We start from the raw sequence: 27,060 nt of genomic DNA, 5'->3' as shown, positions 1-27,060 counted from the left end.
GAAACATGCAACAATCAGATAAATACAAATATTTATTCTAAAAAAACAGACCTGACATACAACTTGGTTTAAGTAAATCATAGCAAGACTCGAGCATGGAATATACTATCAAAAACGAGGCTGGGACTTCAATTCTACCTCTGACCACCAAGAACTAACAAATGAGCCGACTATTCATCCCTCTCCAAATTTCAGCCCTCATAAGGCCTTTCCATTTCCCACAGGGAACGCTTCAGACCTCCATTTAAAAAGACCTGTGATTAAGATCACATGGCAACCCCACTTCTTTAGAGTAGAAAAACACGGCAGTTTTAAAAACACATTGAAGAGAACAAGCAAAAATCGTGCCAAAATCAAAGGGCAGCTATGTAATGAGTGAATCACACTAGATACTAGTAAGTCTACTGTAAATACAATGGGGTTGATCAAAATAAGTTATTTAAACTAATAAGGCCAATTGCTTGTCCATAGTATCCATAGGAAGTCAAAGAAAGCAATAAAATGGTAAGGGCATAGCCAACATGGCTAACAGGTAGCCTCAATGAAACAAAACTCAACATTCTCATCAAGTTCAGGTATTTTCTGTCAAAATACTTAGAAAAACCATGCATTTAGGTCAGATATGACCCATTCATAAGAGTTGAAAGATCACTCAATAGTCATAAGTCAAAAAAGTCAATATATTGTGAACAAACATGTAAAGTCAAATATGAAAATAAATAAATGTGAACCAACAAATCATACCAGTCAAGAATAGAGGTTGTTAGTACATTGAATCAAGGGCCCAATCAAACAAAAATGTATGTTAAGGATCAATGCACAATAAACAGTGATTGTATACAGCTGAATAATGACACTAAATTCAGGACTTGCGCAATATAGGCCTTATACTTGGGACAAGTAAACCCTAATCAACACTAAGTGCAGACTCAAGACCGAAGGAAAACTCAAATGGATAAGTAAAATGAACAGTCAGTCTACCATTCAGGCATGGTGGCATCAACATACTAAACTCTTCACCTGCATTGATTTAGCTACACGTCTTGGAGGGAAAACTACAGTATCTCACCAAGTGGACACAGAAAATGTAACATGGACATTTTAGGTTAAGTTATTCCAAGACAACTTTAGAAAGCCAATTTAAAAACAGAAATATTTACATACAATTTCAAGATTAACTTTAGAAAGCTCATCTTAAAATAGAAAAATGAACCGACAAACTATACTCAAATTGGGGGCATTTACATACAGCTCTGGTCATTGACCTTGCTAGAGCCGTGGTATTGTCGTAGTAGCTCCTCAGAAACTGAAAAGATTGCTCAAAATGGGCCCTTAAATAAAACATAGATAGTTTCCCTACCATCACCAAAATACCTGGTTCAAGTGCCTTTTGTCATATTCCTAAAAATAAAATAGTGGAGAAAAGGGTAGAAAAACACCCTAATATTTCAAGAGGCACATCCATCCCAGTTACTCTTTTTTAGGAGTCATTCAGAGGAGAATCAGTCACCTTTCTTTACATAAGGCCAGATCTTGATCAGGGGATTCATGACAAGCACTATAGCTAGAAAGTCAATCTTCCTTTGACAGGATTTCTGCCACAGTAAGCATAAAACGGAACATTCAAGTATTGTCTGATCCGACAACAGTAGAAGCATTTTATATCACACTCAAAGTACCAAATCGTTGGAAGTGTCAGTGCAGAACATCAGTAATGAAAGACGTAGTACAAAAACAACACCATTGAAAATGATAAAAAAGGTTTAAAAAGCACAGACATAGAAACTAGGCACTATACTCTATTGCACACGTGTAAGAACTTGCACCCATACATTTCAGGCGAGTCCAGCTCAGAAGCACTTCCTGAAAACAATCTGGGGGCCATATTCCTCGTATTCCTCTTGGCTGATCCAGGCCGAGGCAAAGGAAGACAAGTTGGCCAGCACTGCACCTCCACTCCATACAGAGAAATCTCTGTCCTTAGGGCTTGTCACCCGCACACACTCCCCCAAGTCTGTAGGCACCATGGTTCTAATTTCACTCTGAAGCCGCTCAGGCAGGCCAGCCAACAGGGTATTTCCACCTTCACAGGGGAAATAAATACATTCAGACATTGGCAGATGAGTGGACAAGTATTCAGCAACTAATAAAACAAAAACTATGTACCTGATAGGACAATGTTCCCCAAAAAACTCCGCCGGAGGTCAATGTCTGAACTAAGGATAGACTTGAAAATACTCTCATGCATCCCGTAATGGTCTCGTCCAATCAGCTCTGGCTTAAACAGAATCTCAGGTGCCCTGTGGATGGAAGACGCCACCGATTAACAGATCTTAGCCAACCCTTGGTGGCTATCCAAAAGCTTACTTGGTAGCACCATAATCAAAACTGAACAATAAATGGCACTGTTTGCAAAGGGAAACACTTAGTTCTTAGTCTCAATTACCTCAGACAAAGCAGAACACTTAATTATCCAAACTCATTAGGGTGAGTGTTTAGTCTTCAGAGTGAGGATACAGGGGCCCTGTTAGATGGTTACCTGAACCGCTCTGTGCTGAGGTGGACGACCTGGCCATCAGGCATGGTGTAATTCATCGCACTGCTGGCCGACCCTCCACAGGTTAGCTCAGATTCATAGTCCTGGGACACCCGGCAGCATTTCTCCTTCATCTCCCTCACAATCTCCATCTCGGCAGAAGTGTGCATGCAGAACCCCTGCTCCTGCAGAAGCTGGTACACAGGACAGTGGCACACAATACAGTCAATGGACATTGTTTTCAAGTGATCATCATTTTGAACTAATTGTTTTAGACCAAATCCCTGTCCCAAATATATACAGATAATTATGCGTTAATATCAAATACCTTTTTAAGGTGCATTGTAACATCATGGCCAGCCAAGGTGCAGCGCTGCACTGCGTGTGGTAAACAGTATCCCTCAAACACTGGCACACTATGGCTCACTCCATCCCCAGAGTCAAACACTACACCTAGTAGGAGACAGATACTCTAATGATTATCTGCCATATTCAAAATGATTCAACCAAATAGTAGATGTATAGTAGCCAGTCTTATATTCTAGCTTTAAACAGGTCTTTGAAAGCATACTGTCCTCTACTCTGGGATACAACTGCCTTAAATATGTTAACCGACTAGACATATGTATATAAATCATGCTCGTTTTACCTGTGGTTCTCCCTGCTGCATAAAGTGCCAGCACCGCCTGCATGGCCACGTAGGTGAGTGGAACATTGAAGCACTCAAACATGAGTTCCACCATGCGCTGACGGATCTCCAGTGGGTTCATGGCTGCCTCGGTCAGTAGGACAGGGTGATCGTCTGGTTCCACATGCAACTGCTGGAATGTGTGGTGCCAAATCTGTAACCAATCAATTGAGCAGTGAGGTCAAAGGTCAAAACCACCAGTCTGATACTATGGCTTCATCAGTACTCCCAAACGCACCATTAAAGCACATACAGAATATTGGATAAAATTAAGGTCAACAATATATCACCAACCTTTTCCATTTCATCCCAGTTGCGTATAATTCCGTTCTTCATGGGATACTTCAGTGCCAGGACTCCTCTCATATGTTGAGCCTCATGTCCAATATAGGTCTCCCGTTCCAAGTAGCCATTCATTATTTCCTGATGGCAAATTAGAAAGTCTGCACATAGGGAAAGCCATGGTGGCCAATACGACTGTAACTTGATGAAAAACAACACAGCCCAAGAGTATAGATGCCACATACTTGGCTGTTGCCTTACCTCGTATTTTGGCAGCCCAATGATATTTGGGAATATCGTATTCGGGAGGTCCTGATCGGCAAACCCTGCTTTCATCAAACCAGACCCTGTGTCCAGCACAATAGGGGTCTTGAAATTGGTCATCTAAAAAATAAATAAAGCCTAATAATTCACATTTTACCGAAAGATACAGTATAATAATCAGGTCTATGGTGAATAATGTGGACGTCTAACTAAAGCCTTACGTCTCTGGTGGGGATGTGGTGATTGGGTTGATTGACCGGTGATCTCCTGGCAGTACCACACCTCTGAAACACATCAGGGACATCTACTTCTCTCCACTTATCAGCTCCACTTGGTTCACATGATCCAGATGTTACCTCAGCAGACATACGAGATAGCTCTTCAGAATTAGATCCCAAATGTGTTAACACATCCTCAGATTTCTGGGAGCAGTGGATTTCTATCTGAACACAGTCAGAGTCAACAAGCGTTAATGTTGATCCCATAGAGCAGCCGCCTAGCGTTGACTGTTCATGGAACTCCAAAGGGTCATTACATAAGGATGCCTGTTGATCAGCGAAGGGTTTGTCATTGTTGTCACTTCTGTGTTCATTCACATCTTGACTCAGAACAGGATTAGGAGAACTGTTTGTAGGTTTGAGGTTTCGCTCTTTAGGCTTCGGGTGAGTATTGAGCGCAACTTGCGGTGTGAGCCTAGGGTTAGGGTCGGAATCACTATCAGGGCAGAGAGTTCTATATATGGGTTTGGTTGGAATTTTGAGTTCTTGACCTTTATCATTCACAGGAACAGATGCCTTTCTTGGTTTAGGCACAGGGGTGTTGGCATTAGCCCCTTGGTCAAATGCTCCATGTTCAGGGCACATTTCACATATAAAGGAGGTAGTCTCTGGTGTGCAACTTTGAAAGGCTTCCCCAGATCTTACATCTTTCTCTGTACCCTCATGGCTTTGGATTCCAACCTCTTCAATAGATTCATTGGGATCCGAAGTGAGTGGTAGAGTTAAAACTTGTGAATTGTGCTCAGTAAGATCACAGTAGCTGGGGGTGTCAACTACCATGGCATCACCACAGCCGGATATATTAACGTCACCATGTAGGGAATGACCATTTACACTTTGAACACATGTTTGTGATACAGGGGTTTTGGCATACTCTGGACATGGGGTTGCAGTAATACTGAGAGATTCATTAGGATCCAGGTTTATGGAGTGTTGGGGTAAGGATGGCAAGTGCTTCACTTTGTGGTGTTGGCTCCTATTGTCGGATATAAGATTATCACAGAGTGCACAGTCCTCCAAGTTAAGTTTAGAAGTCCTTTCCATTACTGAGCATTTCACTACTTTCCTGGTTCTGCTCATCCTCTTGAGTTGCCATTCTTTTGTCATCTCTTTGTCTAGGCTATTTTCCATCCCCTCCACTTCCCTTTTCTCCCTCGCTAGTTCTAATAGAAACTCCTGCCTCTCCTTGCTCGTACTTCGGGAAACCACTGATTGAGTGGGCTTTTCATCAAGGCACTGCTTCTCAGCCCGTCGAAGCTGGTGGATCTTGAGGTTCTCCTCCATGATGAGCTCATCCAGAACATGCAGTCCTCTCAGCTCCTTCAGCAACTCTCCCCTGCTGCTTTGAGGGCACATCAGACCAGTCAACCCAGTCTCCGTCAGCCGTCCATTGTGGCCCATGCTGTGTTCTGAGGCCACAGTTTCACTAGTTGCCTCTGGTGACCTGCATTCACTCTGGTTGTCAGTGTCTGCAGAGGCAAGACTGTCATCAAGGCCCAGGACACCATGTGCCTTAAGGTCACTGGAGGACATCTAGAAAACAAAAACATTGTTATTATTAATTACAGAAACATAAAAGTGGAGATTCCCATCAGCTGATTATCTAGTACGATTTAAAGTCCGCCAAACAAAATAAGCTTAACTTGTATTAAATTAAATCTATTTTCAATCTTGTAAAAACAATACTTTCTTACAAATCTCCGGGGTGGTGGGGGGGATAATTTGTTGACAAGTGCATTTTGTTATTGCAAAAAAATATATAAATAATTTATAGAATCCAATTTGTAATGTATGGACAGTGGGCTACTTTGTTCATAGTTCACCAGCTTAAATGGTTCCATGATCCACATCTGACCTAGAGGTACACATTTATATCATGACCTACCACACTTACCTGCGCCTCACTGCCCCATGATTCCCACGGTTTGCTCGTGCTCTCAGTCTTCAGAAGGACAGCCAACATCTGTTCCTGTACCATCACATTCTCTTCCTCCTGCAAAAAAAAAAAAAAAGTTAGAAGAGTTTACAAATGCAAGCTTTTGGCCTACGCCATGGTTTAGGCAGGGCTGCAAAATTCCAGGAACTCAAATTTCCTGGATTTCAAGAAATCCTGGTTGAGAATTCTGATTTCCTGCTTATTCCCTCCTGATTCTGGGAATCCTCCATCTGGGATTTCTGGAACACCAGGGAATTTATTGAATGTTCCTGGAATTTCACAACCCTAGGTTAAGGTCACTATTAACAATCTCAGTAATGTGCAAATCTGAGGAGCCAAACCATTTATTGCATCGGCATGAAGAGAATCCATTTAACATTTGTACCAACATGCCTCTAGTATTCCAGCTGCCCGGTCCAAGATCTCCTCTACCTTCCTGAGACCCTCCTGCTCCTTCAGGTCCCAGTCATTTAACGAGACTTCAGTCATGGAACTAGTTATCCTGCAAACATCAAACAGCAACAAGATGAGTGCTTTGGCTTTCAGTTTACTAGGCACAATGGGCACTTATGAGGACCATGTCAGGAGACAAGAGCATGTGTCATTACCTTTCACAGCTGTCCTGTTCGGGGTTGTGAAAGTCATACGTATCCCAGAGTAGAGTGGGGCTGCTCTCTGCAGTGTAGTTGGGCCCATCTCTTGCATCTGTGATGGTGCTTGAAAGGGGATCCCGAATGGCACTCAGTTCCGAGTCATCAAAGCTGTCCTGTGCCTGTAGGATACTGTCGCTGGGTTGTGCCCTTCTGCTCTGAGGGTTGGTTTGTACCTCCGTCTGTGTGGGCTGGTCTCTGGACCAGTTGGATAATTGGTCACTGTGGTGGTAGCACTCTGAAGGGTTTGGGCTCTTAACGTCCCGCAACTGTGGTGACTGTGATGGGTTCTGAGTGATGGTGACCGTGTAGGAGTTCTCAAGGTCTTCCACAGGCAGACTGAGCCATGGATTATGTGGCAGGGTAGCCGAACGCTTCAGCTTGATCTCAAAATGCATCGAGTCCACAGTTATCTTTGGGATGATCTGAATGCTGGCCCTTGAGGTGCTGCCCATGGAGCCAAAGTCAAAATCCTCCCTGCGCTCCTCAACGTCAGACACGCTGGAGATGTTCTCCTCGTGGATCTTGGGCTGCCTGGTGATGGGCCTGATGGAGTCCCTGGTGCCTGGTACCCTGGACGGCCCCTCCCATCCCTCTCGCCCAGCTCCTGTCTCCATGTGGCCACTTCCTGCTCCATCAAAGCCAGAGTCAAAGGAGCTGAGGGAGGGAGGCTTCCCCACAGCAGACACACCCCCAGAGACGGCACTGGAGGGAGACGTACCCAGAGGGGCCTGATGGTGCTTGAGGTTGGAGAGAGAGCCGTGACTGTGCATGTTGTCCTTAGTGTGGCAGTCGGATCTGGAACCAGAGGTTCTACTGTGACTAAACGTCACATCTGGAATGTTGAGACTGGCCTTAGGTACTCTGCCTACAGCCAGGTTAGTGTGTGGCCTAGGTCCTTCCCTGTGGCTGGCTCTCAGAAACTCATACTGCCACTGCAGCGCCGACTGGAGGTCGTTGATAGGTACTACACCTGGACAGGTCAGAAGTTTACACAGATTCATGCATCTGAAAGAAAGAAAGCGCCAGGGTCAAAGCAAAAACAGTGATAAGTCACCAGATCAAATACACTGCTCAAAAAAATAAAGGGAACACTTAAACAACAATGTAACTCCAAGTCAATCACACTTCTGTGAAATCAAACTGTCCCCTTAGGAAGCAACACTGATTGACAATAAATTTCACATGCTGTTGTGCAAATGGAATAGACAACAGGTGGAAATTATAGGCATTTAGCAAGACATCCCCAATAAAGGAGTGGTTCTGCAGGTGGGGACCACATACCACTTCTCAGTTCCTATGCTTCCTGGCTGATGTTTTGGTCACTTTTGAATGCTGGCGGTGCTTTCACTCTAGTGGTAGCATGAGAAGGAGTCTACAACCCACACAAGTTGCTCAGGTAGTGCAGCTCATCCAGGATGGCACATCAATGCGAGCTGTGGCAAAAAGGTTTGCTGTGTCTGTCAGCGTAGTGTCCAGAGCATGGAGGCGCCACCAGGAGACAGGCCAGTACATCAGGAGACGTGGAGGAGGCCGTAGGAGGGCAACAACCCAGCAGCAGGACCACTACCTCCGCCTTTGTGCAAGGAAGAGCAGGAGGAGCACTGCCAGAGCCCTGCAAAATGACCTCCAGCAGGCCACAAATGTGCATGTGTCTGCTCAAACGGTCAGAAACAGACTCCATGAGGGTGGTATGAAAGCCCGACATCCACAGGTGGGGGTTGTGCTTACAGCCCAACACCGTGCAGGACGTTTTTCATTTGCCAGAGAACACCAAGATTGGCAAATTCGCCACTGGCACCCTGTGCTCTTCACAGATGAAAGCAGGTTCACACTGAGCAATTGTGACAGACGTGACAGTCTGGAGACGCCGTGGAGAATATTCTGCTGCCTGCAACATCCTCCAGCATGACCGGTTTGGCGGTGGGTCAGTCATGGTGTGGGGTGGCATTTCTTTGGGGGGCCGCACAGCCCTCCATGTGCTCGCCAGAGGTCCTGACTGCCATTAGGCACCGAGATGAGATCCTCAGACCCCTTGTGAGACCATATGCTGGTGCGGTTGGCCCTGGGTTCCTCATAATGCAAGACAATGCTAGACCTCATGTGGCTGGAGTGTGTCAGCAGTTCCTGCAAGAGGAAGGCATTGATGCTATGGACTGGCCCGCCCATTCCCCAGACCTGAATCCAATTGAGCAAATCTGGGACATCATGTCTCGCTCCATCCACCAACGCCACACCACAGACTGTCCAGGAGTTGGCGGATGCTTTAGTCCAGGTCTGGGAGGAGATCCCTCAGGAGACCATCCGCCACCTCATCAGGAGCATACCCAGGCATTGTAGGGAGGTCATACAGGCACGTGGAGGCCACACACACTACTGAGCCCCATTTTGACTTGTTTTAAGGACATTACATCAAAGTTGGATCAGCCTGTAGTGTGGTTTTCCACTATTTTTCAGTGTGACTCCAAATCCAGACCTCCATGGGTTGATACATTTGATTTCCATTGATAATTTGTGTGATTTTGTTGTCAGCACATTCAACTATGTAAAGAAAAAAGTATTTAAGAAGAATATTTCATTCATTCAGATCTAGGATGTGTTATTTTAGTGTTCCCTTTATTTTTTTGAGTAGTGTACCTACGGAAGTCTGTAGTTAATACCCTCCTAAAGCATTTCAAATCGCACTGTGGTATAAAACAGTATTATGCAACAGTAGTTTCTCACCTTTGTGATAGCTGTTTGCCAGTCTGCTGTAGGTGGGCGTCAGGGATGACGTTGGCCAGGTGAGCAAGCTGGACCAGCTCCTCCATGTCCGGGGAAGGGTTGTTTCTCAGGAAGTCACAGACTGCCTGCCTCCACACAGGGACAGGCATCTCCAGCGGGTGGCGCCGCCTGGGGAGGGGGTCATAGTTCACACCCCACAGAAGGTCTTGGAGAAAGTTCTCACACAGGACTATGTTGTACCAACTATTGGCCTGTTGAGATGAAAGAAATTGAGTTCATGACATCAGATTAAATTGACAATGTCTAACCACAACACAAACCACATGCACATCACAGGAGCTAAACATGGAAAATGTTGTCATTTAAAGAATTTCTAATTGTGGTCTATTTCAATTACATCACCACTTCAGTATAATATAAAAAGTTGGCATGCACAATCAGGTATCATAAGACATTAGTGCAAGTGGACAACTACCTTTCTGTAGTAGTGGTAGAAGTCAGAGACTGCTCGGAGGGTCTGATGAGGGAGCAGAACAGCAGCGTGGAAGTTCTCCTTCAGTCTGTCCAGATCCTGCACCCACTCTTCCCTGGTCTGGACATCACCAGGAGGCAGAACCTCAGCTAATGTGTGGATCACATCTTCAGAACAGCGAACCAGGGCCTGACAAGAGGGAGGACAAACCACCGCTGTGTCATTAAGGATCCATACAGCAGCTCGAATACGGCAATGCACCAATCTTAGGAGGAAAATATCAGAGTAGCTTAGATTTACCATGGCAGGGGTATAGATCGATGCCTCGAATTCTGACGTTAACATCTCAGCCCTTCTGGCATCTTTAGAGATCTCTATTCTGTAAGGCTGGAGCTTCTCTTTCTGAAGGCTTTTAATCTGTTCTGTTAACTGCAAGTGGAGATAAATAAAGCAAAATAATTAAACATTTAAATAAGCCTCTGAAAATGGAAAAAAGCAAGACAACTGGGTCATGTTCATTAGGCACCAAATGGAAGAACTGACAAACAGGAAAGGACTGGACTAAAGACCAATTTTTGTTTTCAGTTGCAAAGCATTTTAAAATGTTTTTTGTTTTGTGCCCTAATTAACAACATTTTAGAGTAATTGTTGTTATGTATTATAACAAACCTGCTGTGCCTCATTACGCAGCTGGAAGACCTGTAGCTGGAGGTGGGCCTTGGAAAAGGCCTGTTGCCATAGCAACTCAATTTTTTCCACAGCCACAGTTATCCTGTCAACAAAGACAACAATAAGATACCTTCAACCTGGGGAAAAGACTCAATGTAGCAGAATACTATGAACCTTGAAATAGAACAGTTCTGTGTACATTACTTGCATAATATCTATCCATTGACAGATTTGTCTAGATAGAAAGTAATTAGGTGTCAAATATTAAAGTCTATACTTCAAAAACAAATAAAATGCACACCTTACTCCTAAGGAAAACGCTAAATGCCAGCCTGCCTACATTTACTTCATCAGCAGTGTCCGTGCCTACCACACAGTAAAGTACCTGCTGTAGTTCTGCAGCATGTCGAAGGCTGTGTTGGTGAAGAGGGCTGTCCCGACCATAGCCTGATAGCACGAGTTCTTCTCAGGGTAGCGCATCTTCTCCACCACACACTCACAGTGCCTTAGCAGCTCATCCAACCCCAGCTCCCTACATACCACAAGGATAGTAGAGTTCATGTCCTCTGTACATAATATGTACATATGCAGTCACTCAGCCTTTACAGGGGCACAAGAGTCCATAGATTCAAGGAAATAGTCAAGGAAATCCTTCAAAAGGAGTTGCAACTTTAGGCAGGTAACTTAAGCCATTAAAAGCATTTAGAAAGTGTGCATATGTACAGCAGCTTTATGTGTAGAGCAACTCATGAGCAACTTTATGTGTAGAGCAACACATGTACTACCCAAAGTAGGCATTTGTTATGTCCAACTGAATGAGAGCCCAATGGTGAAAACGGAGTCTCTTACCGCCGAAGCATATGGAACTTGGCCTCGTTGGTGTAACAGAAGGCCTTCAGCTCAGTGAAGGCAGAGGGGACAGGCTGTCTGGAGAGGGTCTGCAGGGTGGAGATGGAGGACGGGAGCCTCTGGACCACCGAGAGAAACTCCTGAACAAAGCCATCTATCTCCTACATAAACAGTCCAAGAAGCTAGTTAGAAGGATAATGAGGGTGAGATGAAGTAGAAAGAAAAATAAAGTAAATCCTGTTGCATCAAAAAAAGCATAATTCACATGCTTGTCAAAGTTGTACAACCACCAACCAATAGGCAAAAGACAACCAAAATCTACAACAAACTTTGCTCATCTACTCAATCTACCAAGAATGTCCATTTAGTTACTGTAACAAATCAAATCAAATCAAATCAAATTTTATTTGTCACATACACATGGTTAGCAGATGTTAATGCGAGTGTAGCGAAATGCTTGTGCTTCTAGTTCCGACAATGCAGTAATAACAAGTAATCTAACTAACAATTCCAAAACTACTGTCTTGTACACAGTGTAAGGGGATAAAGAATATGTACATAAGGATATATGAATGAGTGATGGTACAGAGCAGCATAGGCAAGATACAGTAGATGGTATCGGGTACAGTATGTACAAATGAGATGAGTATGTAAACAAAGTGGCATAGTATAGTATAAAGTGGCTAGTGATACATGTATTGCATAAGGATACCGTCGATGATATAGAGTACAGTATATACGTATGCGTATGAGATGAATAATGTAGGGTAAGTAACATTTATATAAGGTAGCATTGTTTAAAGTGGCTAGTGATATATTTACATCATTTCCCATCAATTCCCATTATTAAAGTGGCTGGAGTTGAGTCAGTGTCAGTGTGTTGGCAGCAGCCACTCAGTGTTAGTGGTGGCTGTTTAACAGTCTGATGGCCTTGAGATAGAAGCTGTTTTTCAGTCTCTCGGTCCCAGCTTTGATGCACCTGTACTGACCTCGCCTTCTGGATGATAGCGGGGTGAACAGGCAGTGGCTCGGGTGGTTGATGTCCTTGATGATCTTTATGGCCTTCCTATGACATCGGGTGGTGTAGGTGTCCTGGAGGGCAGGTAGTTTGCCCCCGGTGATGCGTTGTGCAGACCTCACTACCCTCTGGAGAGCCTTACGGTTGAGGGCGGTGCAGTTGCCATACCAGGCGGTGATACAGCCCGCCAGGATGCTCTCGATTGTGCATCTGTAGAAGTTTGTGAGTGCTTTTGGTGACAAGCCGAATTTCTTCAGCCTCCTGAGGTTGAAGAGGCGCTGCTGCGCCTTCTTCACGATGCTGTCTGTGTGAGTGGACCAATTCAGTTTGTCTGTGATGTGTATGCCGAGGAACTTAAAACTTGCTACCCTCTCCACTACTGTTCCATCGATGTGGATAGGGGGGTGTTCCCTCTGCTGTTTCCTGAAGTCCACAATCATCTCCTTAGTTTTGTTGACGTTGAGTGTGAGGTTGTTTTCCTGACACCACACTCCGAGGGCCCTCACCTCCTCCCTGTAGGCCGTCTCATCGTTGTTGGTAATCAAGCCTACCACTGTTGTGTCGTCCGCAAACTTGATGATTGAGTTGGAGGCGTGCGTGGCCACGCAGTCGTGGGTGAACAGGGAGTACAGGAGAGGGCTCAGAACGCAACCTTGTGGGGCCCCAGTGTTGAGGATCAGCGGGGAGGAGATGTTGTTGCCTACCCTCACCACCTGGGGGCGGCCCGTCAGGAAGTCCAGTACCCAGTTGCACAGGGCGGGGTCGAGACCCAGGGTCTCGAGCTTGATGACGAGCTTGGAGGGTACTATGGTGTTGAATGCCGAGCTGTAGTCGATGAACAGCATTCTCACATAGGTATTCCTCTTGTCCAGATGGGTTAGGGCAGTGTGCAGTGTGGTTGAGATTGCATCGTCTGTGGACCTATTTGGGCGGTAAGCAAATTGGAGTGGGTCTAGGGTGTCAGGTAGGGTGGAGGTGATATGGTCCTTGACTAGTCTCTCAAAGCACTTCATGATGACGGATGTGAGTGCTACGGGGCGGTAGTCATTTAGCTCAGTTACCTTAGCTTTCTTGGGAACAGGAACAATGGTGGCCCTCTTGAAGCATGTGGGAACAGCAGACTGGTATAGGGATTGATTGAATATGTCCGTAAACACACCGGCCAGCTGGTCTGCGCATGCTCTGAGGGCGCGGCTGGGGATGCCATCTGGGCCTGCAGCCTTGCGAGGGTTAACACGTTTAAATGTCTTACTCACCTCGGCTGCAGTGAAGGAGAGACCGCATGTTTTCGTTGCAGGCCGTGTCAGTGGCACTGTATTGTCCTCAAAGCGGGCAAAAAAGTTATTTAGTCTGCCTGGGAGCAAGACATCCTGGTCCGTGACTGGGCTGGGTTTCTTCCTGTAGTCCGTGATTGACTGTAGACCCTGCCACATGCCTCTTGTGTCTGAGCCGTTGAATTGAGATTCTACTTTGTCTCTGTACTGGCGCTTAGCTTGTTTGATAGCCTTGCGGAGGGAATAGCTGCACTGTTTGTATTCGGTCATGTTACCAGACACCTTGCCCTGATTAAAAGCAGTGGTTCGCGCTTTCAGTTTCACACGAATGCTGCCATCAATCCACGGTTTCTGGTTAGGGAATGATTTAATCGTTGCTATGGGAACGACATCTTCAACGCACGTTCTAATGAACTCGCACACCGAATCAGCGTATTCGTCAATGTTGTTATCTGACGCAATACGAAACATCTCCCAGTCCACGTGATGGAAGCAGTCTTGGAGTGTGGAGTCAGCTTGGTCGGACCAGCGTTGGACAGACCTCAGCGTGGGAGCCTCTTGTTTTAGTTTCTGTCTGTAGGCAGGGATCAACAAAATGGAGTCGTGGTCAGCTTTTCCGAAAGGGGGGCGGGGCAGGGCCTTATATGCGTCGCGGAAGTTGGAGTAACAATGGTCCAAGGTCTTTCCTCCCCTGGTTGCGCAATCGATATGCTGATAAAATTTGGGGAGTCTTGTTTTCAGATTAGCCTTGTTAAAATCCCCAGCTACAATGAATGCAGCCTCCGGATAAATTGTTTCCAGTTTGCAGAGAGTTAAATAAAGTTCGTTCAGAGCCATCGATGTGTCTGCTTGGGGGGGGATATATACGGCTGTGATTATAATCGAAGAGAATTCTCTTGGTAGATAATGCGGTCTACATTTGATTGTGAGGAATTCTAAATCAGGTGAACAGAAGGATTTGAGTTCCTGTATGTTTCTTTCATCGCACCATGTCACGTTAGTCATAAGGCATACGCCCCCGCCCCTCTTTTTACCAGAAAGATGTTTTTTCCTGTCTGCGCGATGCGTGGAGAAACCTGTTGGCTGCACCGCTTCGGATTGCGTCTCTCCAGTAAGCCACGTTTCCGTGAAGCAAAGAACGTTACAGTCTCTGATGTCCCTCTGGAATGCTACCCTTGCTCGGATTTCATCAACCTTGTTGTCAAGAGACTGGACATTGGCAAGAAGAATGCTAGGGAGTGGTGCGCGCTGTGCCCGTCTCCGGAGTCTGACCAGAAGACCGCCTCGTTTCCCTCTCTTTCGGAGTCGTTTTTTTGGGTCGCTGCATAGGATCCACTCCGTTGTCCTGTTTGTAAGGCAGAACACAGGATCCGCGTCGCGAAAAACATATTCTTGGTCGTACTGATGGTGAGTTGATGCTGATCTTATATTCAGTAGTTCTTCTCGACTGTATGTAATGAAACCTAAGATGACCTGGGGTACTAATGTAAGAAATAACACGTAAAAAAACAAAAAAATGCATAGTTTCCTAGGAACACGAAGCGAGGCGGCCATCTCTGTCGGCGCCGGAAGTCAGAAGCCAGCACAACATTGTAACAGAAAACATTATAGCATCTCAAAACAGACAGCCTCAGCAGTACTAATGAATAGTCAACATGGGTGAATACCCAGTCAAACATGAGTGAATATGATCAAATGGCGAGAGGAGGCCGCCTTTCACTTGGTAATGAGGTCCACTGATTGCACTCTGCAATTGCACAAGCTTCACCAAGGTAACAATGGGTCAGGGGCCACATCACTGAAACTCATGAATGGATTCGCAAATGAAAAATCTCTACCCACAGATGACACAGTTGAGTCACTAACTGCACACTCATCTCCCCAGATAGATTCATTAACTGAATCTACCACAGATATTCACTAGTGGAAGAAATAAGAAAATAGCTTGGATTGAAAGCAGAGTTCTCCCGCTCTCTTATTCATTTCATCCTTAAGACAGGCAACAAATCAAAAGCAGAGGACAGGAGGCAGTGAGGTCGTCCTTTGACCCCTGACGGGGAAAGGAGGACAATGCTGCCGTGTATTAAACCTATTAGTGGAGTTAAGACTGATCCTAAGATCATCTACTGCCAAAGCTCGCTGTGACAAACAAGACTGTCCTTTTAAGAAGATCACATTACACGCACGACATGACTAGTCATGTACTGCCTAAGATTTATCATGAGAAAATTCCAGTGTGATTATTTTACAGAACGAGTTGTGACGCTAGTAGTCAATGGAATTCTTTGAAAGAAAACTCATGAGAATTCTGGTGAGATTACATGCCAATGAATGGACACAAGTATTTTACAGCTGGCATAACTTTCCACTTGACCAATAAGCAAAATACCACAGGATGAAATGACAACAGACCGTGTATTTGATTGTAAGAAACAAACCTTGACAAAGGTAACCCAACTCCGATGACAGTAAACCAGGTAGCCGCCTAAAGATGCAGTCAACTGGCTTCTATCAATGTAGTTGGAAAGGTCAAAGACCGCTTTCAGCAGAACTCTCTGTTGGTATTAAAAGGATGTTTAGACACACCCCACACACACAATATGAAAGGTGAAGACAGAGAACCCATCTTACCTTAAAGAGAGCAACATAAGACTTTGATGGTACCAGCAGTTTCAACAATAGTTTCAGAACATCTTTCTTTTTCGGTTGAATTATGTATACAGTGTGCACTGTCCTCCTATGAAGCTAGATGGGGCGAGAAATTAATGTTACACTTTCATCAATATTAATTAATGACAAGTCAAAATCACACACCTAGTAATACAACTTGGGTGGGGCACACAAATGTCTTCCCCGATTTGGAATTTTAGTGAGCACCACGGTTCTGTCAGTGGCCATGACAAATTAGGACAAACTGACATGACTCACTGCACCATTATCAAAAATGAATAAATCAAATGTACACATTAGTATGCTTGTGGACATAAAGAGTCTACCATTTGATTGTCAAAATGATAGGTAATCAGACAAAAAGAGCCACAGACCACTGAATTGCATGGCAGATTTCCAAACACCTTAACCAATTAAGCTCAGATAATGCAATTCCTCATACAATTCCACTAGAGCTTAATAAATAACTGAAGGCATATGATCCAGCATGTGATCTCCCTACCCGCCACAGTATTTTAGCCCATAACCATCATCCAAGCAGGAAGTGACGCACTTCACATTATGCCCTAAAGAGCAACATCAGACAAGAACACTTAATGAGCTAGGAGTACCAGAAAGGCCAATCCGAGGTGGAGCTATGAAGTGCTTTAAAACATCATTGTGGTTGAACTGGGCACAGCATTACAAAAAACTGAGACTCACAACACTTCCAAGACATTATCAACTTATTATTTTTAATTGTGCAAAAGTGGATTGGGGTGTACTAAATAACACTACTTTAAGAACCAACTATGACCATTACTGTAAAGCAATGCCTACAAGCCATCTAAAACACTAAATCCTTGTCTGTACAAAATATGAAATGTTGCCTCAAATTATTCAAAATATGGATGTTTTTTTGCAAAATGATAGAATAGATACCTCAAGGAGAAGAAGTGTTTCAGCGATGAACCTTGTTGTATTAAGAGTGGCTTGTCTCAAATCAGCCACAACTGACACCAAGCTCTCCTTCTCCTGTTTCTTACTAAAAAACAAAGATGCATCAGTAAGGTTCAACATGACTTCCAGTTGAACAATCTTAAATAGACATCTGTTAAAAAAACAAAACAAAAAACACATTACATTGTAGGTACATACTTGTACAAACAGAGAAAGTAGTGTATGAAGTCAACCACTTCAGATTTGCTTAGATCTGAAAGACTGTCATGAGAATCCACAGGGAACAGAACCAGAGGACATCCATGCTGATCAAAGGCACCTGTTGACAGAAATACAATCATTTCATGCGCACATTGTTACGGTTCATGATTTGTTATGTTACATTTTGCACATTGTAACATACAAATAATGAATCGAGTGTTTATTATAGCCTACCAGGGAAAACTACTGCTCCCGAGTTCAACACATGATCTGGAGGCAGCGGAAGGGAGGGGGAGGCCCCTTGGAATTCTGAAAGTATTTGTGCGAAACGAATATTTACATTAGAAACATGCCTGGGTACAATTTCATCGGTGTTTTCCCACTAACCTTAGAAACCAGAGCGTCCGGCGCCTTCCAATCCCCCTCCCCACCCAACCAACCCAACTGCAGCCAATAAGTAGCAAAACTACCCTCACTACAATACATCAGAACAGAGCTTATTTGCAAGCACATTTTACACACTTAATTTACCACAAACACAAAGCGCTACCATAACACGTGATATTAGATTGCAACATCATAATAACTTAGTAAATATGTAACAAATTCTCACGCTGCAGCGTGCACTTGACTCGATTGTTACCTGTTGCTTGGCGGTGGCTCATTGTGAGGTTCTCACAGTCCTTTCCAAATGTTGAAGCTTTCGTTGTTATTTTTCCTGCCGGAATGCAAAAAAAATATTTAGATTCGATCCTCTCATATTTCCTAACTAAACAATCTAAAAGACAGCATTATATTTGAGTGTCGGTTGAACAAGAGACCTGGGATCTACTTCACTTGTTTCCGCCATATTGAGTTCATTCCGAACAGAGTATCATGCGGTTGAGCAATTCCATTGAGTGGAAGCTGCAAGCCCTCATTTATAACTTCAAATATCGGAGGGCGGGGAAAGATAACGAGAACGTGACTTGCATGGAGAGACGCCTAAATGTGAACATTCTGTGAATTGATGGCAATCTATGCAATGCTGTATTTATATTTTATTATTTTGAGATTCATGATCATGCAATGCTAATAAAATAAACCATTGAACAATAAATGACACGCACAGATTATTTCAAAGAGATGTAACACAGTTCAACCTAATGAGAACGTAAATCATTCCTGGCATTACAGATTATGTAATTCACTTTTACCTACCAGAGTTTTGTTGTTGAAATCAACATGTGACCTGCCTATATGACAGGTACTTGTGATGCCTGGCATAATCACACGATCAGATATCAAACAGACAAAAGTACTGATATTATTACACAAACAAATAGCATGTGGATAATCAGATTTATTACAGTTGACCAATTGTGATGAGCCAAAGAGAGCATGCTTTTCTGGGCTTCTATTCGTTCACTTGTCATTCAACCTGTACATTTCTTTGATGGTAGGATAAAGTCAGCTTGATCAGGCTTCAATTCTTTAAACTGCTGATTGATGAAATGTTGAAATGCTGCCCTTGTTTCTTCCAGGTCATCCATATATACTTGCTTATCGGCTACAGCTGTACGGAGGTCCCTGATGGTCTTGTCCAGCAGAGTCTCCAGTGCTTGTGTTGACTCCTTCAAGGTAGTTAGTTCTGCCTTGTACCGCCCCTCCGCCTTGTCTATGTTGCGTTTGGCAATATCCATCTCCTCCCTTCGGGTTTTCTCGATGTTGCCAGTGATGCTGGATATCATCACTGCCCTCACTTCCACCAGTACCTCATCTTTTTTCTTGCTGGCCACAGTCTTCGCATCCTCCGGTTGCAGCATGAAGTCCCTGTTGTAAACATATCACATAATGAGTTTGTGAACCACAATAGGAAAATCATTAGCCGGTCACAGATCCTTTTGAGATTTTGCCTACTCCTCCGTTGTCATCATTGTCAAGACACGCATGTTTGCCATGACAATTCCAAGATGGCAAAAACAGACAGGCAACCAAGCTAGAAAACTATGACTATAAAAAGCACACAAATCTCACTCATTACACCAATTTACACCCATGAGCTGCTTTTGAAATACTGTAGCTATCACTCTGATCACATATGTCTACCAACATCTCCAAGATAGTGGCAGCGTGTGCAGTAGTTTGTTCCTCTTCTCTTCGGGTTCTCACAACACTCTTAGCATGCCGCTGGGCTATCTTCTCTATGGCCCTTCGGATCTCCTGAGAGGCCCTCTCTTCGTTTCGTTTGCGCAGTTTCTTAATGTCGGACCTGACCTTGCGCTTTGTTTTGATATCATACTCAACCAAGGTATCCTGAGGATGTCATGAGGCAATTCAATTGATTACATAGGCTTACACATAGCCAACCCTACACTCTATTTCAAAGCTCTGAGCATCATGGCAATTGTGGGTCTACAGCTTTTTATAAAACAATTGATATAGTAGGCTACTCTATCAATTTGTACATGTCTATAGACATGTACAAATGACAATTGTTTTCCTTTGATAAGTGTCCTCATACCTGCAAATAAGAGTTAGCATTTTCCACTTTCCTCCTCAAGAGCTCTCTCTCCTTTCTGGCCCACTGAAGTGACTGTAACACTATTTTCTCAATTTCCATGTCAGCCTGAAAGCAAGACTTATCATTAACAAAAACCTCTTGCAATGTATTGCAGTCCAGACCTAACGCAATGTTCAACAACAAAAAGGAGCACATTTTTGTACCTTGCCCCACGCCTTCTCAGTAGCACCTCTAATACACTCCTCCTTCTCTTTTTGAAACTCTGTCATGTAATACTGGTGTATATTTTCTCCTATATCTGCAATTCAATGTGACACAGTCACTTAAACATCTGTTACAGGCTGCTACCATTGATACATGGAATGGATGTAGTAAAGGAGGAGTGGGCATACCAATGATGTTTGAGTGAGTACTCAACTGCTTCAGCTCTTTCATTGGGTCTCCATACAAAGCTGTGAGAGCACAGCTTGTGGGCTCTCGCTTTCTTGCAGTGCATCTATGACCTCCTTTAGATAGAGTGGCAGGATGCTGTGAAGCTTTGAGGGTTCCCACGTTGGGTTTCCATTGCTCTTTGAGTGTGTCCATTTTAGCTTTTACAGTGGACCTCAGAAAGCACGTAATTATTGTAGCTTTGACTCACCCCATGGGGCGGGATATCTTGCTTTAATCAAATCTAGTCACAGAGATTTGTTGGAAGTACTAAAAAGGTTTCCTTGACTCCAAATGCATGTGCCAGGAAAAATAATAATCAATTGTGATGCTATTTGGAACGCATGTGGCTCATTGAGAGACATTCCAATTACTGGGGCTGTTTTCGCACTGGTCAGCTCCTAAGCCCAATAATGGTGCCTAAAGTAACTCCATCTAACATAAATCGATTCTCAATCGCGGTACTCTACTTTCATATCAAAATAATTCCACAAATGCAAAATACACACTTGCGGCATACTGTTTTAACCTGTTATAACAACAGTTGCAGCCAACCGTATTTTTCAGTGACGTTTGTGGCGTCCATCTGCCGTTTACAGTGTTAAGAGACGCGTAAATATCATTTGCAAAGGTATTCCACTCTTGTTTTCCGTTTTAAAAAAGCCCTGTAATATGGAAATGTGGTCGTGTGGGAACCCTAAACCTACAATGGTGTGTAGTCATTTAAACTTTTGTTTATAAATGTTTGTTTATGCTGCTAATATGAAATATACATTCCTTGTTTACATTACCGCACCGCAAGAGATGAGTGTTAACCTTTAAAGCGAAGTGTCTGCGGAGGCTCTTAACAAAACTCCCCCCTTCAGAAGATACTGTAATGAAACAGCAGGGAGCAGGTCTCGAACCCTCGACTTTCTAGCCCGAAGTCCAGTGCGCTATCGACTCAAAAGCATGCTCATGCGGCAGAGTCGATATCCGCGCTTATAAACCCAGGGTCGTTACAATACTATCGTCAGTTTTCTATGTATTCAGCTCCTTGCTTGATGCTAATTGCTCAATATGCTTTTATGAGTTTTACATTCTTACCCTTACTCTATGGTAAATTGTTATTTCAAAAGTTTAATAAATTAATCCAAGAGCTATTGCCTAATTGTAACAATATTTAATAACCATCGTCATTACATAGATCCAGTGCTTTCAGGCAAAGCCATTTTTACCACAATAATGTTCAGGATATATTGCACATCTGATTTGATCAGTCCCATTTAGACGTTTTCCTCCCCTTCACTGTAAATAACTTCATACAGCTGCGGGTCGTTCTCTTTGGTGGCATGAAGGTATCCCAGGTAGCCCACACACAAGGACATTGTCACAAGTCCAAATGCCATCACTGGCTTGTTCTGTAAAGGAAACACAATTTGCATCGATGTTACGAATCCCTTTTTGGCCCGACAGTCTAGGGGGGGATGGTAGTGAGACGCGTAACATAACTCATGTAAATTATAATTGTGACAAAGTACGTGTGAACGAAATAACCAGGACAACTGAAATCTACCGTCAAACTCAGGGTTTATTGTAAAACACACGGTAATGGGGGGGGAGCAGGAAAAGGGGCTGAGCTGGACCCAAGGAAAGAAACAAATATGCAAAAACACCCCTAAACTAGACTAGCCTACTTTAACAACAGCTAACTAACTAACCAAAATACAGTGGGTGGTCCGGTCCGCCCAGTTCTAACTAGTGTATTTAACAAAGTTCACCTACGGGTAGTGTATGCCCATGGGCGACTTGTCTTGGTTTCCCCCTTTTCCCACCAGCAACAAACAAACACCATAACCAAAACAATACTCACAGGCGATGACAAAGTGCTATGGAGGTGCTCAAACAAAAGAGGAGGTTAATTAATACACAGAGAGCGAGCGAAGAACAGAGATCTACAAACATGGCATTACAAAGAGATTGAGCTCTCCTGAAATCTACAAGAACAGCGATCTACCAACATGGCATTACAAAGAGATTGAGCTCTTGAACAAACAAATGATGGGGTTTTTAAACCATGGGGAAGGAACTGTGATAGGGTAGGAAACAGGAGGAGGTGTGTCTTCTGATTGATGGGTTGATTGTTGACTGATTGGGGAGTGATGATTTTCACCTGTGAGGGGAGAATTAGAGAAAAGAAACACACACACACAGGATACACACACAGGATAACTGTATCCGTAACAATCGACAATATAACAGACGATACCGATGAACAAGCAGACTCATTGTCCGTAATATAATTGTGACCAGTGAGTTAGGCCTTACGGGTCTAACGGTGAGCTCAGGGTTGACAGATCGGAAAAGCGTGGTGGTCTTCGCTCCTCTAAGGCCAGGCATCCTGAAGTCCCCTTCTTTCGGAGCCTCCTTACCGCTTCCATATGCCATTGTGCAATTAGTTGAGGAGATGGATAAGGTTTACATTTACTGTATAAAGAAGTGCAACGCGTTTGAGGAAACGCTATTAATGATGGAAAACATTTGGAACGACCAATAGCGCATCCACAACAACGCGTCCACTTGTTTTGGAAGTCATGGCTAACAGTCAACGAACTCCAAGAAAAAACACATTGTTTGCATGTTATAATAGTAACGTCCTTATAATAGTAGAGCGCCACCTTGTGGATGGAGTAGGCTACACTATGGTTTCTGTATTTTTTTTAATTGAACCTTTATTTAATTAACAAGGCAAGTCAGTAGCATTTCAGTCACAGTTAGTCAGACCCTTGGTTTGGCATTTTGCTTACAGTATACAAGACACCCATCATAAACGATTTTATATGATTTTATATTCCCCGAATTCAGAAAAAAAAGTGTAATAGCTTGCTAGCCTTGAACATGGGGAAAGGTGAGCCTATCCATTACCACCACTCAAGTCATAGGACACCTGAAATACCTATAAAAAATGCATAGCACAAGTTGTAATTCATGACCAATATAGCTACAAAGAACTCAACATTTGCAAGGGACATTAAAATAATCATTGAACTTAGATACAATTCTATATATTTTTATTCGTTCAGCAACGCAACATGAACTCATGGACTTATATATCCTACCACGGGTGACAGGTTCAGTGTTTAATGTGACCATGGTGACGCTGTCTGTCCCAGAACAAACTGTAGGGTTGACGACAGATGAATCAATGCACATAGCGACTCATGAATGGTAGCTACAGGCTTAAAAGCATATTGAAAATAGACATACTATAGTGTTAAATACAATATGCTTTCACTTTCTTTTTTTTCTTTTTTTAAACCTTTCAGAAACAGTCTTTCATCTTAAACCTAACCAACAATCTAATAAAAACAATTATAGGACATAGGCTAATATAAAAATACACATAGCCTACAGGGTATATTTAACTATACTTATGGTATTTGTATAGTGCTGCTCGCCTGCAATAGACTATCCAAACAAGCCCTCTGGGTACAAAATAGGTGTGGCCTCTCAGACAGGTGTGTTCGACGAGCAAATCGACTGCAGTAGCCAGCATCGGAAAATTAGCACCCAAACACATAACACAAGCAGGAAAAACTGGAATAGCCTGTTTATAATCGGTGAGTTAATTATTGTATTTTCTTTCAATATTGTATTTGTCTGAACATAATAGTGTTCTTAAAATAGGTTTAGCCTATTATATTGGAAAATGCGTACTATCACAGTTTTGATAGCCTAGGCTACTTGAAATAAATTAGTTAATCAATTGCGTTTATTCACTGGAGAGAAATTGTAAAAATAGAAGCTTTCTGTTTTTGTAAAATACGACTTAATTTATACATGATGTCATGCTACTGTACTGCTACTCAGGAAACACAGAACCAGCAGATGTTGTTATTGTAAAAGCGTAATAAAGAAGATATTCCTTCCTCAGTAATTATAGCCTACACAGATTTGTTATCAACATGATATTTGCCCTTTCCATTAATTTGCTATCAAAATAAATGTTCATTTGATAACACTGCACTACATTGTCCTTGTTACACTGTCATATTTACAAGTAGCCTACAGTGTAACAAGTATAAACAATAATACCTGTTACTATTTATAGTGGAGAGAATGGTGAATATAGAAATGTAGCCTAGCCTCCTAAGGGAAATGTATGATTGGAATATATTTATATTGTCAGATGATACCCTCTTCATCATAACAGGCAGAATTGAGTATTGGCCTTTTATCTACAGGGTTGTGTCATTGTGTCACAAATGGCACCATATTCTCTTCAACATAGTGCATTTCTTTTGAACAGCCTGGTCAAAAGTAGTGCACTACGTAGGGAATAATATTGGTTCCATTTGAGACAGAGCCCCATATCTACAGTTTCTCCCTTCTCCACAGGCTCATGTAATCAGAGAGATGTCAAACTGGGGGTTTCTGGAGAACGTCCTGAGTGGGGTGAACAAGTACTCCACAGTCATCGGCCGCATCTGGCTCTCCATCGTCTTCATCTTCCGCATCCTGGTGTACGTGGCGGCTGCTGAGCAGGTCTGGAAGGACGAGCACAATGACTTTGTCTGCAACACCCAGCAGCCTGGCTGTGAGAACGTGTGCTTCGACCACTTCTTCCCCATCTCCCAGATCCGCCTGTGGGCCCTCCAGCTCATCATGGTGTCCACTCCATCCCTGTTGGTGGCTCTACACGTGGCCTATCGTGAGAACAGGGAGAGCAGGCATGGCAAGAAGCTGTATGAGGACAAAGGTAGAATTGACGGAGGTCTGCTCTGCACCTATATCCTCAGCCTCGTCTTCAAGACTACCTTCGAGGTAGGCTCCCTCCTGGCCTTCTACTTCCTCTACAGTGGCTTTGACGTTCCCAGACTGCTTCGCTGCAGCCTGGACCCTTGCCCTAACACCGTAGACTGCTACATCTCCAAAGCCACTGAGAAGATGGTCTTCCTCTACATCATGGGCTGTACGTCCATATTGTGTATTGCACTGAATGTCTCGGAGATGGTATACATCCTATCTAAACAGTGCTGGAAGTGTTTTAGCAAGCGGTATATCCCCATTGAAGAGAGAGCTCACTGGCATTGTAATCACACTGTCCCAATCAGCAACAGTTCCTCAACCCTTCATCCCACACCTAACAAAGATACAATGGGCTCACAAGATCCAGCAACAAAGGGAAACCAACCCTTTCCCTCTTAAATTGCATTAAATTACCTAATAATTTATTGTGATCAGAATTCAGGACTTCTTTTAACTTAAATGATTTCAGAAACTATGTAGAACTTGTAGTTATTCACCTTGTACTTTTTTGTTGTTGCACTTTATTTATAGATTTTCAGATATGAAAACAGAAAAACAGTACAACCCCATCCCCTCATTCCCCCATCCATCCGCCCCTCCACACCTCCCTCCCTCCACCCACCCACAAAGCACCTTTAACCTTTTAACAGATACTGTTACTTTTAGCATTATAATCGTATTTAAGGCCTTTATGTCTCAAAACTGTCTGCTAATTGAATCTAGTATAATTTATATAATCACCTTCGGTATTATGATTCATTACCCAAAAATCTAATGAAAATGGTAGGCCATATATGCTTATAAAAAATAAACATGTAGGCTATTCTTAACTTTACTTAGGCTATTTGTATAGTGCTGCTCGTCGGCAATCAACTCTCCAAATAATCCATCGGGATAGGCTACATAATAGGTGTCCTCTGACAGGTGTTTGACATGCAAATCGACTGCAGTAGGATCATTTCATAAAATTACTGCCTTTTGCATCCCTTTGATGTTTTTAGTAGAAATTGTGCACACAGACATTTAAAAGCCTGTTATATCAAATGAAGTGCTCTTTAATAGACAATATGGAAATTACAATCAATTGTATTTTTAATATGAAAAACACTTTTGACACGTCCCTCTGTGCACCCACTGCAACTCCTAGGAACATTTTAACCCACTTAGCCAACCTTTCTCAAATATTTCACCATTATTGTAAAGCCCTAGTCATTGCATTACTTTGACAGTCATTTCAGACTTTGGTATTATGATTAACAAAGAATTTAAAACAATTCAAGCTTTACATCTCTATGTTCAGTGCTGGACTGCATTCATACATAGACCATGCCTTTTTCCCTACTGACATCACAGCATTCATTTTGTGTTCGTGTCATGGTCCCCAGTGGAGCCCATTTATGTAAATATGACCATCAATTTAATTCTAATCTATAAATTGGCAGATTCATCCCATTGCTTTCATCTTACATGGGAAAGATAGTGTGTGTGCTAGCCTTAAGATGTTTATCACATCAATATAAAAATGTTGAATTTCAGGTCATGCAGAACTCTGATCATTCTAGATTAATGAAGAGAAATCCATACAAATTGATTTCAACAATTGAGAGTTTAGTGATCATGTTATATCACAAATCTGTTAAAAGGCATTACTTTTTTACAACAAGCACTTAACTGACCCCTTTCTGATTGTAGGAGCTCCAGCATTCTTCTGTGTGTAATGTATCTCTTGTAAAAAGAATGTTATAGACAATTCTACCAATTTCTCTCAATCATTTTCCTCTGGGGGGAATATAAATTGGGGCAGCAGGTAGCCTAGTGGTTAGAGCCAGTAACCGAAAGGTTGCTAGATCGAATCCCAGAGCTGACATCTGTCATTCTGCCCCTAAACAA

At 43.1% G+C, this 27,060-nt stretch overlaps 3 protein-coding genes across 4 annotated transcripts; 1 reads left to right on the top strand and 2 right to left on the bottom strand.

Moving 5' to 3' along the window:
• Positions 1-68: 68 nt before the first annotated feature.
• LOC139415039 (uncharacterized) lies at positions 69-9,481 on the bottom strand. The gene is made up of 12 exons (XM_071162794.1): positions 9,359-9,481; positions 6,593-7,642; positions 6,378-6,486; positions 5,943-6,041; positions 3,992-5,581; positions 3,768-3,890; positions 3,519-3,647; positions 3,186-3,378; positions 2,865-2,989; positions 2,540-2,730; positions 2,167-2,300; positions 69-2,083 (listed from the first exon to the last, which is right to left on the bottom strand). Exons 1-12 carry the CDS (start codon positions 9,442-9,444, stop codon positions 1,851-1,853), a joined length of 4,062 nt encoding a protein of 1,353 aa, XP_071018895.1. The 5' UTR covers positions 9,445-9,481; the 3' UTR covers positions 69-1,850.
• A 9,310-nt stretch (positions 9,482-18,791) lies between these two features.
• Positions 18,792-22,962, bottom strand: LOC139415553 (small integral membrane protein 8-like). Of its 2 annotated transcripts, XM_071163663.1 has the most exons (3): positions 22,690-22,962; positions 21,600-21,782; positions 18,792-19,262 (listed from the first exon to the last, which is right to left on the bottom strand). In XM_071163663.1, exons 1-2 carry the CDS (start codon positions 22,807-22,809, stop codon positions 21,648-21,650), a joined length of 255 nt encoding a protein of 84 aa, XP_071019764.1. In that variant the 5' UTR covers positions 22,810-22,962; the 3' UTR covers positions 18,792-19,262; positions 21,600-21,647. The 2 variants fall into 2 exon arrangements, with proteins under 2 accessions (XP_071019764.1, XP_071019763.1); XM_071163662.1 differs by lacking the exon at positions 18,792-19,262 and having other exon boundaries at positions 21,528-21,782.
• Positions 22,963-24,777: 1,815 nt separating this feature from the next.
• Positions 24,778-25,783, top strand: LOC139415552 (gap junction beta-7 protein-like). Its single transcript, XM_071163661.1, has one exon. The coding sequence runs from the start codon at positions 24,778-24,780 to the stop codon at positions 25,567-25,569; it is 792 nt and encodes a 263-aa protein (XP_071019762.1). The 3' UTR covers positions 25,570-25,783.
• Positions 25,784-27,060: the final 1,277 nt, after the last annotated feature.

This window comes from Oncorhynchus clarkii, chromosome 8 (genome assembly GCF_045791955.1).
Source record: "Oncorhynchus clarkii lewisi isolate Uvic-CL-2024 chromosome 8, UVic_Ocla_1.0, whole genome shotgun sequence".
Taxonomy (NCBI): domain Eukaryota; kingdom Metazoa; phylum Chordata; class Actinopteri; order Salmoniformes; family Salmonidae; genus Oncorhynchus; species Oncorhynchus clarkii.
This window is presented reverse-complemented; position numbering and strand designations above follow the sequence as displayed.

Excerpts from the sequence above, each read along its gene's own strand:
- LOC139415039 (XM_071162794.1), bottom strand. The coding sequence starts at position 9,444 with ATGGAGGAGCTGGTCCAGCTTGCTCACCTGGCCAACGTCATCCCTGAC. Across the intron at positions 6,042-6,377 it reads GGGCAGCTGGAATACTAGAG|GAGGAAGAGAATGTGATGGT; the intron begins GCATGTTGGTAC and ends TTTTTTTTGCAG. Across the intron at positions 2,084-2,166 it reads GGGGAACATTGTCCTATCAG|GTGGAAATACCCTGTTGGCT; the intron begins GTACATAGTTTT and ends TCCCCTGTGAAG.
- LOC139415553 (XM_071163663.1), bottom strand. The coding sequence starts at position 22,809 with ATGGCATATGGAAGCGGTAAGGAGGCTCCGAAAGAAGGGGACTTCAGG. Across the intron at positions 21,783-22,689 it reads CTGAGCTCACCGTTAGACCC|AACAAGCCAGTGATGGCATT; the intron begins GTAAGGCCTAAC and ends TTTCCTTTACAG.
- LOC139415552 (XM_071163661.1), top strand. The coding sequence starts at position 24,778 with ATGTCAAACTGGGGGTTTCTGGAGAACGTCCTGAGTGGGGTGAACAAG.